We start from the raw sequence: 11,475 nt of genomic DNA, 5'->3' as shown, positions 1-11,475 counted from the left end.
AAAACGTCAAAAAAACATGATTTTTGTGATTTTGATGAAAAACCATGGGAAAAAAGGTTTTAAATAAGTCTAACTCCGTTATTTTTTAATCTTGGATCTGAAACTTTGCAGATATATCAAGGTTGATAAAACTTACCATATAAAGTAACATAAAGTGAATCTTATATTTTCACTATCTTCTGTTGTCATGGTAACATGTTTAAAATCCACAGATTTGGTAAAAAATGAGTCTAACTCCGTTATTTTTAGAACCTCGAACCTGAGACTTTGCAGGTGTGGCAAGCTTGATAAAAGCTAACCATATATAGTAAAATATAGTGAAACATATATTTTCGCTATCTTCTGTTGCCATGGTAACGTGTTTAAAATCCACAGATTTGGTAAAAAATGAGTCTAACGTCGTTATTTTAAGAAACTCGAACCTGAAACTTTGCAGGTGTTTCAAGGTTGATAAAAGCTAACCATATAGTAAAATAAAGTGAAACATATATTTTCGCTATCTTCTGTTGCCATGGTAACGTGTTTAAAATCCACAGATTTGGTAAAAATGAGTCTAACACCGTTATTTTTAGAACCTCGAACCTGAAACTTTGCAAATATGTCAAGGTTAATAAAATCTAACCATAAACAGTAGAATAAAGTGAAACACGTGTTTTCGTGATTTCCTGTTGCCATGGTAACGTGTTTAAAATCCACAGATTTGGTAAAAATGTGTCATAACTTCGTTATTTTAAGAAACTCGAACCTGAAACTTTGCAAATATGTCAAGGTTGATAAAATCTAACCATAAACAGTAGAATAAAGTGAAACACATGTTTTCATGATTTCCTGTTGCCATGGTAACGTGTTTAAAATCCACAGAGTTGGTAAAAAATTAGTCTAACTCCGTTATTTTTAGAAATTCGAACCTGAAACTTTGTAGGTGTGTCAAGGTTGATAAAAGCTAACCATATATAGTAAAATAAAGTGAAACATATATTTTCGCTCTCTTCTGTTGCCATGGTAACGTGTTTAAAATCCACAGATTTGGTAAAAAATGAGTCTAACTCCATTATTTTTAGGAATTCGAACCTGAAACTTTGCAGGTGCAAGGTTGATAAAAGCTATACATATATAGTTTTAAAAAAAGTGAAACATATATTTTCGCTACCTTCTGATGCCATGCACAATGTCAACACCCTATATTATAAATATTTTTTTCATACAGCTCCATACTCCATTGGTGATCAATATTCTAATGTTGACATGGATAAAGAAAGTTTACATATGCATTGTGACATAGACTTGTGATTGAATATATTCTATACAACACCTGGATCTTAGGTGAATGGGCTAAATGTTCCTTTATATAATTGTAATTCTCAAAATGAAATATATCACAATTTCAACCTGCGATTTAAAAATTGTTACGCATAAAATGCAGTAAAAATATTTCCAGAGCCAACAACAATAGCCGCTAATTAGTGTATTTAATTTCAAGTTAGTGTATTAAAAACAAAACCTGGGTTTTACCCGAAAACAAATCGAATTTCCTTGTAATAGCAACACTACATGTGGTACTAGAGCATGTACGCAAATCGTAATAATAGAAACTTGGTGGTATCTCATATGATAAGTCGTATGATGTTTAGCCTGAGTCGCTCGGCCTATCTCGAACAAAATCGCCATGCGTAGCTATTGAAAAACGAGAGGATTCGCCGTACTATCACGGCAATTTTTGACATGAAGATATAGGGATGATGACGCTGTGCCATGGTAACGTGTTTAAAATCCACAGATTTGGTAAAAAATAAGTCTAAAAGAGGAACAAGATCAAAACGCTCATCAGAAAAGTTTCCAAGTTCTTAGAACCGCTGAACCGAAATGTCATCGTAATGGACCAGTATTGATTGACGAAATTGAAGCCTCGTTCAAATACATGTAGCTATATTTTTTAAAAAGTAGGCCTACACGGCTTTCGGCTGAACCACTAACAGGCTATGTTAGTACATCTATGGCAATGACTGTGGGTAATGACAAAGGTACCAAGATTTGAATTTTGATCATTTTTACGATCATAGGCCTACCCCGGGGTGGTGCACTATAGGTGGGGGCCAAGATAGTTTAGCAGGGAATGGGGGGGGATTTTTGGCAGGTCGGTAGGGAAGGGACAAACAATTTTGGCAGGTTGAGGGGGGGCAAGTAGGGAGGTAAATAAGGATAATTTATTGGGTGGGCGATTAGGGAAAATAATGTACTGGGTGGCCAGCTGAAATTAATGGCATCCATACGTTTGCATTTTCTGAAATTTAGACCTAGGCCTATTTCAGTGGCGTTCCGCGGCCGATCCTAAACGGGGGGCTGCGGAAAAGATAAACTTTGACGCCCGCTTCATCAACATCCCGAAAAGGTTGACCCATTTTATCGGTGGTTTGAAAAAGTGAAGAGCAAAAAAAAAAAAGGGGGGGGGTTATAGGCATTCGCTAGCTAAAAGCCCAAAATTGTATGTATTGTTCACATTTTTAAAACATTTTTCATAATTTCTACACCCATTTTTTGTTTAATGATTCTTTTTTACCGCTCCTTCTTCCAACGCCCCTCCTTTTTTGCCGCCCTGCTCACGCCCCCCAAAGCCCCACAAATATGCGCATGTATGTGACAAAAAAAACCCCAAAACAAAACAAAAAACAGCTCAAATTTGGTGAAAAATTTGGATTTTACCACTCCCTAAATGGACATTTGGTGGCTCTTTCCATCATATTTCCTCAATTGGAATAGGTCATTTGTGATTTTGATGTGAACCAACAATCACAGTGCGGGTTCCGCTCCAAGAGATCAACAATTGACATGATCGTCTCGCTACGGCAACTGCAAGAAAAATGCAGAGAGCAGCAACAACCCCTTTACCTGGCATTCATTGATTTGACCAAGGCGTTTGTTCTTGTTAGCAGGGATGGTATATTCAAGATGCTTCCTCAGATTGGCTGTCCACCCAAACTAGTCAGCATAACTCGTTCTTTCCATGATGGGATGATGATACAGTCCAGTTTGATGGCTCAATGTCTGAAGAATTTGGTGTCAAAAGTGGAGTAAAGCAAGGCTGCGTACTCGCACCAACACTGTTTGGCATTTTCTTTCCAACTACTCAAGCACGCCTTCAAGTCATCCACAGAGGAGTGTATCGTCACTCACGATCTGACGGTAAACTCTTTAACATTACACGTCTGAAGGCCAAGACCAAAATAAGGGAAGTACTGATTAGAGACATGCTATTTGCTGATGATGCTGCGATAGCTGCCCACTCTGAAGTTGAGCTACAGTAACTGATTTTTTATTTTATTTATTTATATTGGCAGCACAGTGGCAGCCTAAGTTGGTCCAATATAGGCCCAATATTTGGTCCAAGCCCAATCTTGGGCCCATGAGCAAATGATATTGGGCCATTATTGAACATACATCGGGCCACCATCGGACCAATATCGCCATGGGATAATAGCTCCACCATCAATCCACATTATCAGTGATCAGCAACTTGAGGTAGTTCATCAATTCACCTACCTATAGGCTCTACTGCCACAGACAATGATCTATCTCTGGATGATGAGCTCAACAAAAGGATCAGCAAGGAGGTCTCTACTCTCTCCAGGTTATCTAAGAAAGTATGGGAGAACAGCTCACCAATACAATAAAAATGGAGGTCTACAAGACATGTGTAATCAGCACGCTCCTCTATGGTAGTGAATCATGGACGACCTAGAAGAACGGAAGCTGCAAGTATTTCACTTGAGATGTCTACGCCGCATTCTTGAAATCTCCTGGAAACACAAGGTCACAAACAATGAAGTCATGCCCAAGGCGGGTATCCCATCAATGCGGGTATCCCATCATTGCTACTATGTCAACGTCGCCTTCAAAGGCTAGGACATGTGAGTCGAATGGAAGATGGTCGCATTCCCAAGGATCTCCTCTACGGAACTGTCATCAGGACACAGAAGATAAGGTCGATCGCTACTCCGCTTCAAGGATAAGCACTTGACATGAACTGGGTCAACTGGGAATCTATTGGTAGTGTCGGGATCGGAAAAACTTGGAAGCAACATCTCTCTGATGGCCTGAAAAGGGGAGAAGACCTCATCCAGAATGCTGCTGATGATGATGACAAACGAGCAAGGCGCAAAGCCAGTCAGTGAGGCACATTCAAACCAACCCTACCAGATGCACCAGTCTTCATATGTCAGGTCTGCAATAAAATCTGCCATTGGTCTATTCAGCCACACAAGACGATGCTTTTTCAACCACCTCAGACAACGCTACTGCGAAGACTGACCGATGCCAACAACAACAAAAAACAATCTTATTATAATGTCCGTTTTATTTCAACAAGTATTCAAATTAATAAGATGTTGACCTTATTACTTGACAAGATCATCCATTTTACTTTGACAAGATTCTGTTATGTCCCCTCTGGCAAGAATTATTCTAATTTGATTTCTTTTTTTTGGTCATAGGCCTATTTGATAAGTTGGATCATTTTTGACAAGAATCCTATTAATTTTTTAAGCTGACAATTAATTGACATGTCAAATATTAAACTTGAGTTTCTGGTCATTTTGATGAAAATGGCTTATTATATTCAGCGGAACGAAACGGAACGGAACGAAACGAAACGAAACGAAACGAAACGAAACGAAACGAAACGAAACGGAACGAAACGGAACGGAATGAAATGGAAGTTCTCACGGCTATTGGACATTATGCAGATTGTCACAGCTCATCTTGTGATACCAGTTGTTCCTCACTCCCATCACGGGTGCAATGAGTCCACATTGTTGATTAAGAAACACATTTCTCACGGCTATTTCTGAATGAATTATGAATTGATTTTGATTGCAAATTATGCAGATAGTCACAGCGGATGTTTTGATACCCATTTCAAAGTTGTCATTCGTTCCTAGCAGGTGCAGTGAGCCCGTTCCACTGATTATCACTTTTTGCCAAAAGTGATAATCAACGGAACGGGCTCACTGCACCTGCTAGGAATGAATGACAACTTTGAAATGGGTATCAAAACATCCGCTGTGACTATCTGCATAATTTGCAATCAAAATCAATTCATAATTCATTCAGAAGTAGCCGTGAGAACTTCGTTCCGTTGATTATCACTTTTGGCAAAAAGTGATAATCAGTGGAACGGGCTCACTGCACCTGCTAGGAATGAATGACAACTTTGAAATGGGTATCAAAACATCCGCTGTGACTATCTGCATAATTTGCAATCAAAATCAATTCATAATTCATTCAGAAATAGCCGTGAGAAATGTGTTTCTTAATCAACAATGCGGACTCATTGCACCCGTGATGGGAGTGAGGAACAACTGGTATCACAAGATGAGCTGTGACAATCTGCATAATGTCCAATAGCCGTGAGAACTTCATTTCGTTCCGTTCCGTTTCGTTTCGTTCCGTTTCGTTCCGTTCCGTTTCGTTCCGCTGAATATAATAAGCCATGAGAATGCTCATATATAAACATAATTTTTTACCAGGTAGAAAAGGTGATACCGGCCGGGATCGAACCCACGACCTTAGGTTTACGGGACCTGTGCCTTAACCACTGGCCAAAGGGAGCTTGCTGATTAAGCAAATTGTTCGTTTTGATAAAACAATTCAAATAAGGATAGGATTGCACCATCTAAGAAGATGTTTTGTTACCTAGGTAATACAGAAAAAAATTGAAACAGATTTTTTAAACTGTGAGAAATCAACCTATGAAATTGGGTAAAGTTGTTTTTGGACCACACTGTAAAGTGTACATTGTTATTGTCGTGGAATGTTAGTTAAAAGTGTGACATTTCTTGACCTATTTTCAACATGATACACACATAGCAGCATTTTCATTTTGTGGCAACAGTAGGATTCGGCATATCTGTTCATAACATCCTTTATCTATGCATTACAATAAGAGGCACTCTGTAGCTTTTCGAGGATTAGAAATAATTAATTTACTAAAACTATATCATTTTTTTTTAACAAAAGGCCTCATGGCCGCAGCTAGAGGGGAGATAAGAGGGGAGATGGGGGGAGGGGTGGGGGCTGAGACCTCCCTTGTCAAATCTGTCAGCAAAATCGTTCCGTTCTCGGCAAATCGCAGAGGAGAGAAGAGGCTGCGCTCGCAACATACGAGGGGCGGTCAATAAGTTCGTAGAACAAGGTACTTGAAAGAGTACTAACCAAATTATTTCTATCTCACTCTTGAGCATGATCACTGCATACCTTAATGCATCTGTCGCAATTTATCTGGAAGCCTTCTATGTCAAAAAAATGGAAGTCTTCCGATAGCTCCTTGAGCACTCTTCAGTGAAGGCTCACCAGCATTGATCACCAGCAAACCTGATATTATGAAGCTAGGACTTAAAATTCTAAAATAGGTTTCACTAACTGGAGGCCATGCCTGAACCACAATATGGTTACTTTAATTAACTGACCCCTCTGTCGTGAATGGCAGCTTGACAAACTAAGAATAGCGTACAGGACACAATCCGAGAACAGTCACATTCCTACTATCAACCTTCTTCACATGATGGCTTGCCTCAATTTTGCTATCAATATTGTATGATATATGCCTATGATTGTACTTTCATTCGGCAAATGATCTGCCATCAAGACTCTCCCTGGATCTCAGAAACGGCGATGAAGACCTTGCACTATGGTGACCGAGTGATGATCTTCTTAGGTGTGGGAGATCCAGGTGCTTCCACTAAATGCTCTCGTAATTCCAGTGATTAATGTATGTTTTATCACCTTTAGCCACATATAGATTAAACTTGCCTCGGTCCTCATTCTAAGTGTATAGAAGGTGTGGACCTCAAATCCTCAATATGTCAATTGGTATCAAATTTGTACATGAAGATTCTGAGACCCCATCTAGAAGACACCCTGGAATACCCAATGTTAATGGATTAATGTTGAAAACACATTCAACTAAGTTGTCATATTTTGTGGCTATCTCATCTTTCTTTTTTTGCTCTGTATACATTAACAATACCACTGTACCAGCACGTATATCGTTAGTGGTAACGTCAGCAAGTCTTTTGGACCTTGGATGATCTTCAAGGACGCTCATTCCATTCTTGAACTCTAAGAACCATTTCGTTGCTGTTGAATATCAAGGACTTCATTACCATTTACAGCAACTGTACATTGTTAAATTTCATTTGAGTTTTCACTGCCGCCGTTCGAATAAATTTCCATAATGACCCTGTATTCACTTCTGGTAGTACCTGTGAATTCATGGAGGTTGGCTTCCTCTGAAGAGTGTCCACATACAGTGATGCAAAAATCTAATATCTATGCAGTAATGTTTTGAAGGAACAAGCTTTCAAATAAGACCAAACTCAATACCGTGCGACAAAGTAGCATACCGAGTTCTACGAACTTTTTGACCGCCCCTCGTACATCTAGATCATTTAAAGTTTGCAATTTGGGATGGGGATTTGGGATTTGGCATGTTCAAGGGGGGAATTATTTGGCATGCCAAGAGGGGGGGGCAAGCGATTTTTGGCGGGCCGAGAGGGGGGCAAGCGATTTTTGGCAAGCCGTTTGGAAATTTTACTCAACATTATTGCACAGCCCCTAAACTATCTGTGGTCATCTTGTGACTCCCTACATTTTCGTCATCAAAAATTGTATGGCGCCCCTATTTTAATTTATGACCCCTCTGTATATTTGAGACCCACTTCCGAAGAAAATGATAGCCCCTTAGTACTAGCTAAACAACATATAGCTTTTATAACACAGGGAACCACCCCTGGAGACTTGGAGAGCAAAAAACATCAAAAATTATTAAAATTTCCAAAATAACAATCCATGAAAACAAAGATCAATCAATGCATTTAAAAATAGTACCAGCTGAAAAACATGGAGCCAACAACACTGGGAACCACCCCTATATTATTAATATTTGTTCAAAAAAATAATTTGCAACATCGAGAATAACAAAATCCATTAAAACAAAGATCTAGCAATATTGCATTAGTATAGGCCTACCAGTTAAACAACATGGAGCCAGTAACACCGGGAACCATCACTGGAACGTGGAAACCATCAAAAAGATGATTTTTTTTGTTCCAAAAATAATTTGCAACATCAAAAATAACAAAATTCATGAAAAAGATCTTGAAGCAACGCATTATAGTACCAGCTAAACAACACGGAGCCAATAACACTGGGAACCGCTACTGAAACGTGGAAACCGTCAAAAAGTATAATTATTGATTAAAAAAAATTGCAACATCCAAAATAACAAAAATCCATGAAAAAAAAGATCAAGCAATGCATTAGTAATAGCTAAACAACTTGGAGCCAATAAAACCGCGAACCACGAATGGAAAGTGGAAACCATCAAAAAGTAGATTTTGTTAAAAAATAATTTGTAACATTCAAAATAACAAAACCCATGAAAACAAAAGATCCACCAACGCATATACGTACTATCCAAACAACACAGTGTTAGAAAAGAAAAGAAAATGGGAACCACCACAGGAGCCATCTGGAAATTAAATCGGCCAAAAACTTAAAAAATATATATCATGCCAAAAATATTTTTGATGACTGCATGTAGATGTGCACGGTATGTCTACATCTGCAGTGCAATCGCATGTATGCAATCATAATGCTAGCAGATGTCTACATCTGAATTCTAACTACGTGTGAACATCTGTCAGCATACCTGTTGTCCACATCAGGTAGGCCACCAGATGTCACCACATCCTCATGTCCACCTGGTGCAGCTGCATCCAGTTGCCCACTAGATGTTGCCGCAACCGGTGGGCAACTAGTGGTGCACCTAGTTGCCCACCGGATGTCGTGACATCTGGTGGGCAACTGGATGCGCGAAACGGCTGTGTAGGGGTCACGTTTTAGGCTATAAGTCGAGTTACGTCTTACTTTGAAATATATATTTGATATCATCTTAATCAGAACAAAATTCTGCATAACATATCTGAAAATGACACCATATTTTAGGTCTACTTTTTGAGAAAAATAGCGCTATATAAAAAGACCCGATTTTCCCTTGTTTACGTCCGACTGCTAACCGCGTTTTGACCTCGTGTGTTCATGCGCTCATCATCGTAAACATCACTCAAATTTTCGCGTTTTCTGTTCAAATTAGTAGAGATCACATTCACAAGTTCTAGCAAAACACGATTTGCAACACTAAAATTGTTAATATTGTACCGATTTTGCACATTTTTATGCAAAGTTGGGACTATAGTCGTGATAAACTTTTACCGGAAACCGCTTCACACGCGGATTTAGTGGCATGCACCCTCAACCAAAATCATGAAATGGCAGACATCAATAGGACGAATTCGCCGATGAACTTCTACAGAGAAGACTGTTTAGAAACAAAAGAAGAACTCGATGAAGCCAGGGAAAGGTTAATAAAAGAGCAAAGTACTAAACCTCGTATCCTTCAAATTTTCATTACAAAATGGCGTTCCTTTACTTAGTAAAAACGGGTCTAGATTTGTAGGTAGAAACGGTTGCCAGGTTAAACAATCATATTTCAATCGGCAGTAACTACAACTTTCGAAGGGTGTCTCCATTGTAAACTGTTTTCATTATTATATGTCGCAAAATATTAATATTACGGAGTTATCGATTTCCACGACGGATGGTTCTGCGACGGTAAAACACCAAAAGTTTGTCAGACTTTTCGAATTCGCGTGTAACACGTGACGACGTGTTGTAGAATTTGGACGACGACAAGTTCGACAGCGCTTGGACTTGGTATTTACTGTCACAGAACCAGGGCCGTAGCAAGCAGGGCGGCCGGGGATGCCATGGCCGCCCCACTTTTTGAGAAATTTGTTATGTTTTTCTTTATATTTCAATTAGGGCATATATTTTTTAATTTTGGCCGCCCAACATTATGATGGCCGCCCCACTTTTTTCAACTTTGCTACGGCCCTGCACAGAACCATTCATCATACCTTGTATAGAAACATGTGTAAAACTCATTTTTGACCAGGGTCGACATGTGATTCATTCCCGGCCTTGTATCATGTCATGTGTTTTCATATCATATTTTGTGGCAAAAAATGATTGCACTGAAATGTATGTGTAATTTGTAATCATATCATTTGTAGAGGAAATATTTCTTCGTTCTGACGATGGCTAAGTTAAGTATGCATGTGCATTATCATTTAAACCGCGGCATTATCATTTATGCCTGTGACTGTGGCACATGGGCATAGTTAAAGTCATAATGTACGATCTTATAATATGAATTTGGTTAATTTTTTTCAAACCTGATTTTTTGGCATATTTGTAATGTTTACACATGTCACAACTTGCACCCAAATGGAATCAGCCAAATTTGTTGTGTTTGTAGGTAAACAGAGCAAAGTTCGATATAAAGTCATAATTCAAGAAATTATGACTTTATGTCCCTTCATAGAACTGCGTGTTAAACGGCCAAAATAACAAGCAGTGTTTCTTTCACGTTACCTCGTTATTTCAGCTCAAAATGGACAGAAACCATTCCCGATCATTATTACTAGTATTATTTCAGCATTTTGAGTATATAATGACAAATTTAAAATTTGAAGGAAATCGTACATTAAGCCTTTAAGTTTAGTTTAATAGGCATATTGCTAAATTCTAAAAATGATGAAGTTGATAGAACTTATAATAGTATGAACTCAAAAAACAAGACCAGACTATAGCCAAAATAATTAATTCTCGATCATGAGAGCCAACTTGAGTACGCACAGTTATTTGCATCGGCCGTCGAGCATACTACGCAAATACCGGTGCTTATCGCTTTTGAGAATTGACCAATCACACGGTCGATGCTAGGCAAGGTCAAGGACATGCGGTCATGCAGGTCGCGCGATCGGGTTATTCTATGAAAATTTCGCTGCATGACGCTGAAGGTACATCCTCTCATGATCGAGAATTTGTTATTTTGGAAATAATTAATAAATGAAGGCAATTTATAGCAATAGCTATTTGATCTGACTGAACCCCAGACAGTGTCTAATAGGCAGGATTTGAAGGTTTGGGTGTAACTGGGTGTGTAAATTTAAGATTTGTGTACAAAGTATTGGTCATGTGGGCAAAAACGGGGTGTGTATTTACAAATTTGGGTGTGTAAAACACTCCCTACAGCCTACACGACTGGCTGCCTAAGCCCTTGCCCCCAGAATTAAGGGGCAGACATCTGGTGGATGTTTAACTGTCTAAATAATATTATAAATATAACAATATTATAACAATTATTCCTTTTTTCCATGATAAATTTGGTATATTTTTTCATATAAAATTTTAACATAAATTTTGGGAAATTTGTAATTAGCACTTGACCTGCCAATTTTGTGTAACTCTACCAAAAAAAGGAAAAAGATTTGTCCCTCCCTTGAGGTAGGCCTACCGTACATGTAATTGCATCTGATTATGATTCATATTATGATCATCATGAACAGCGTTCGAAAT

General features: G+C 38.6%; 1 protein-coding gene across 3 annotated transcripts in view; it reads left to right on the top strand.

The window, feature by feature from the left end:
- The first annotated feature begins 9,323 nt into the window (after positions 1 to 9,323).
- Positions 9,324 to 11,475, top strand: part of LOC140164616 (protein FAM227A-like) — a 38,328-nt gene continuing 36,176 nt past the window's right edge. For all 3 annotated transcript variants that reach the window (XM_072187945.1, XM_072187944.1, XM_072187943.1), the window contains exon 1: positions 9,324 to 9,444. In XM_072187945.1, the coding sequence (XP_072044046.1) occupies positions 9,324 to 9,444 (121 nt within the window). The remainder of the gene's footprint in view (positions 9,445 to 11,475) is intronic.

The sequence above is a fragment of the Amphiura filiformis genome, chromosome 11 (genome assembly GCF_039555335.1).
Source record: "Amphiura filiformis chromosome 11, Afil_fr2py, whole genome shotgun sequence".
Taxonomy (NCBI): Eukaryota; Metazoa; Echinodermata; class Ophiuroidea; order Amphilepidida; family Amphiuridae; genus Amphiura; species Amphiura filiformis.
The sequence above is the reverse complement of the archived record's forward strand: the minus strand, read 5'-3'. Positions and strand labels throughout refer to the sequence as shown.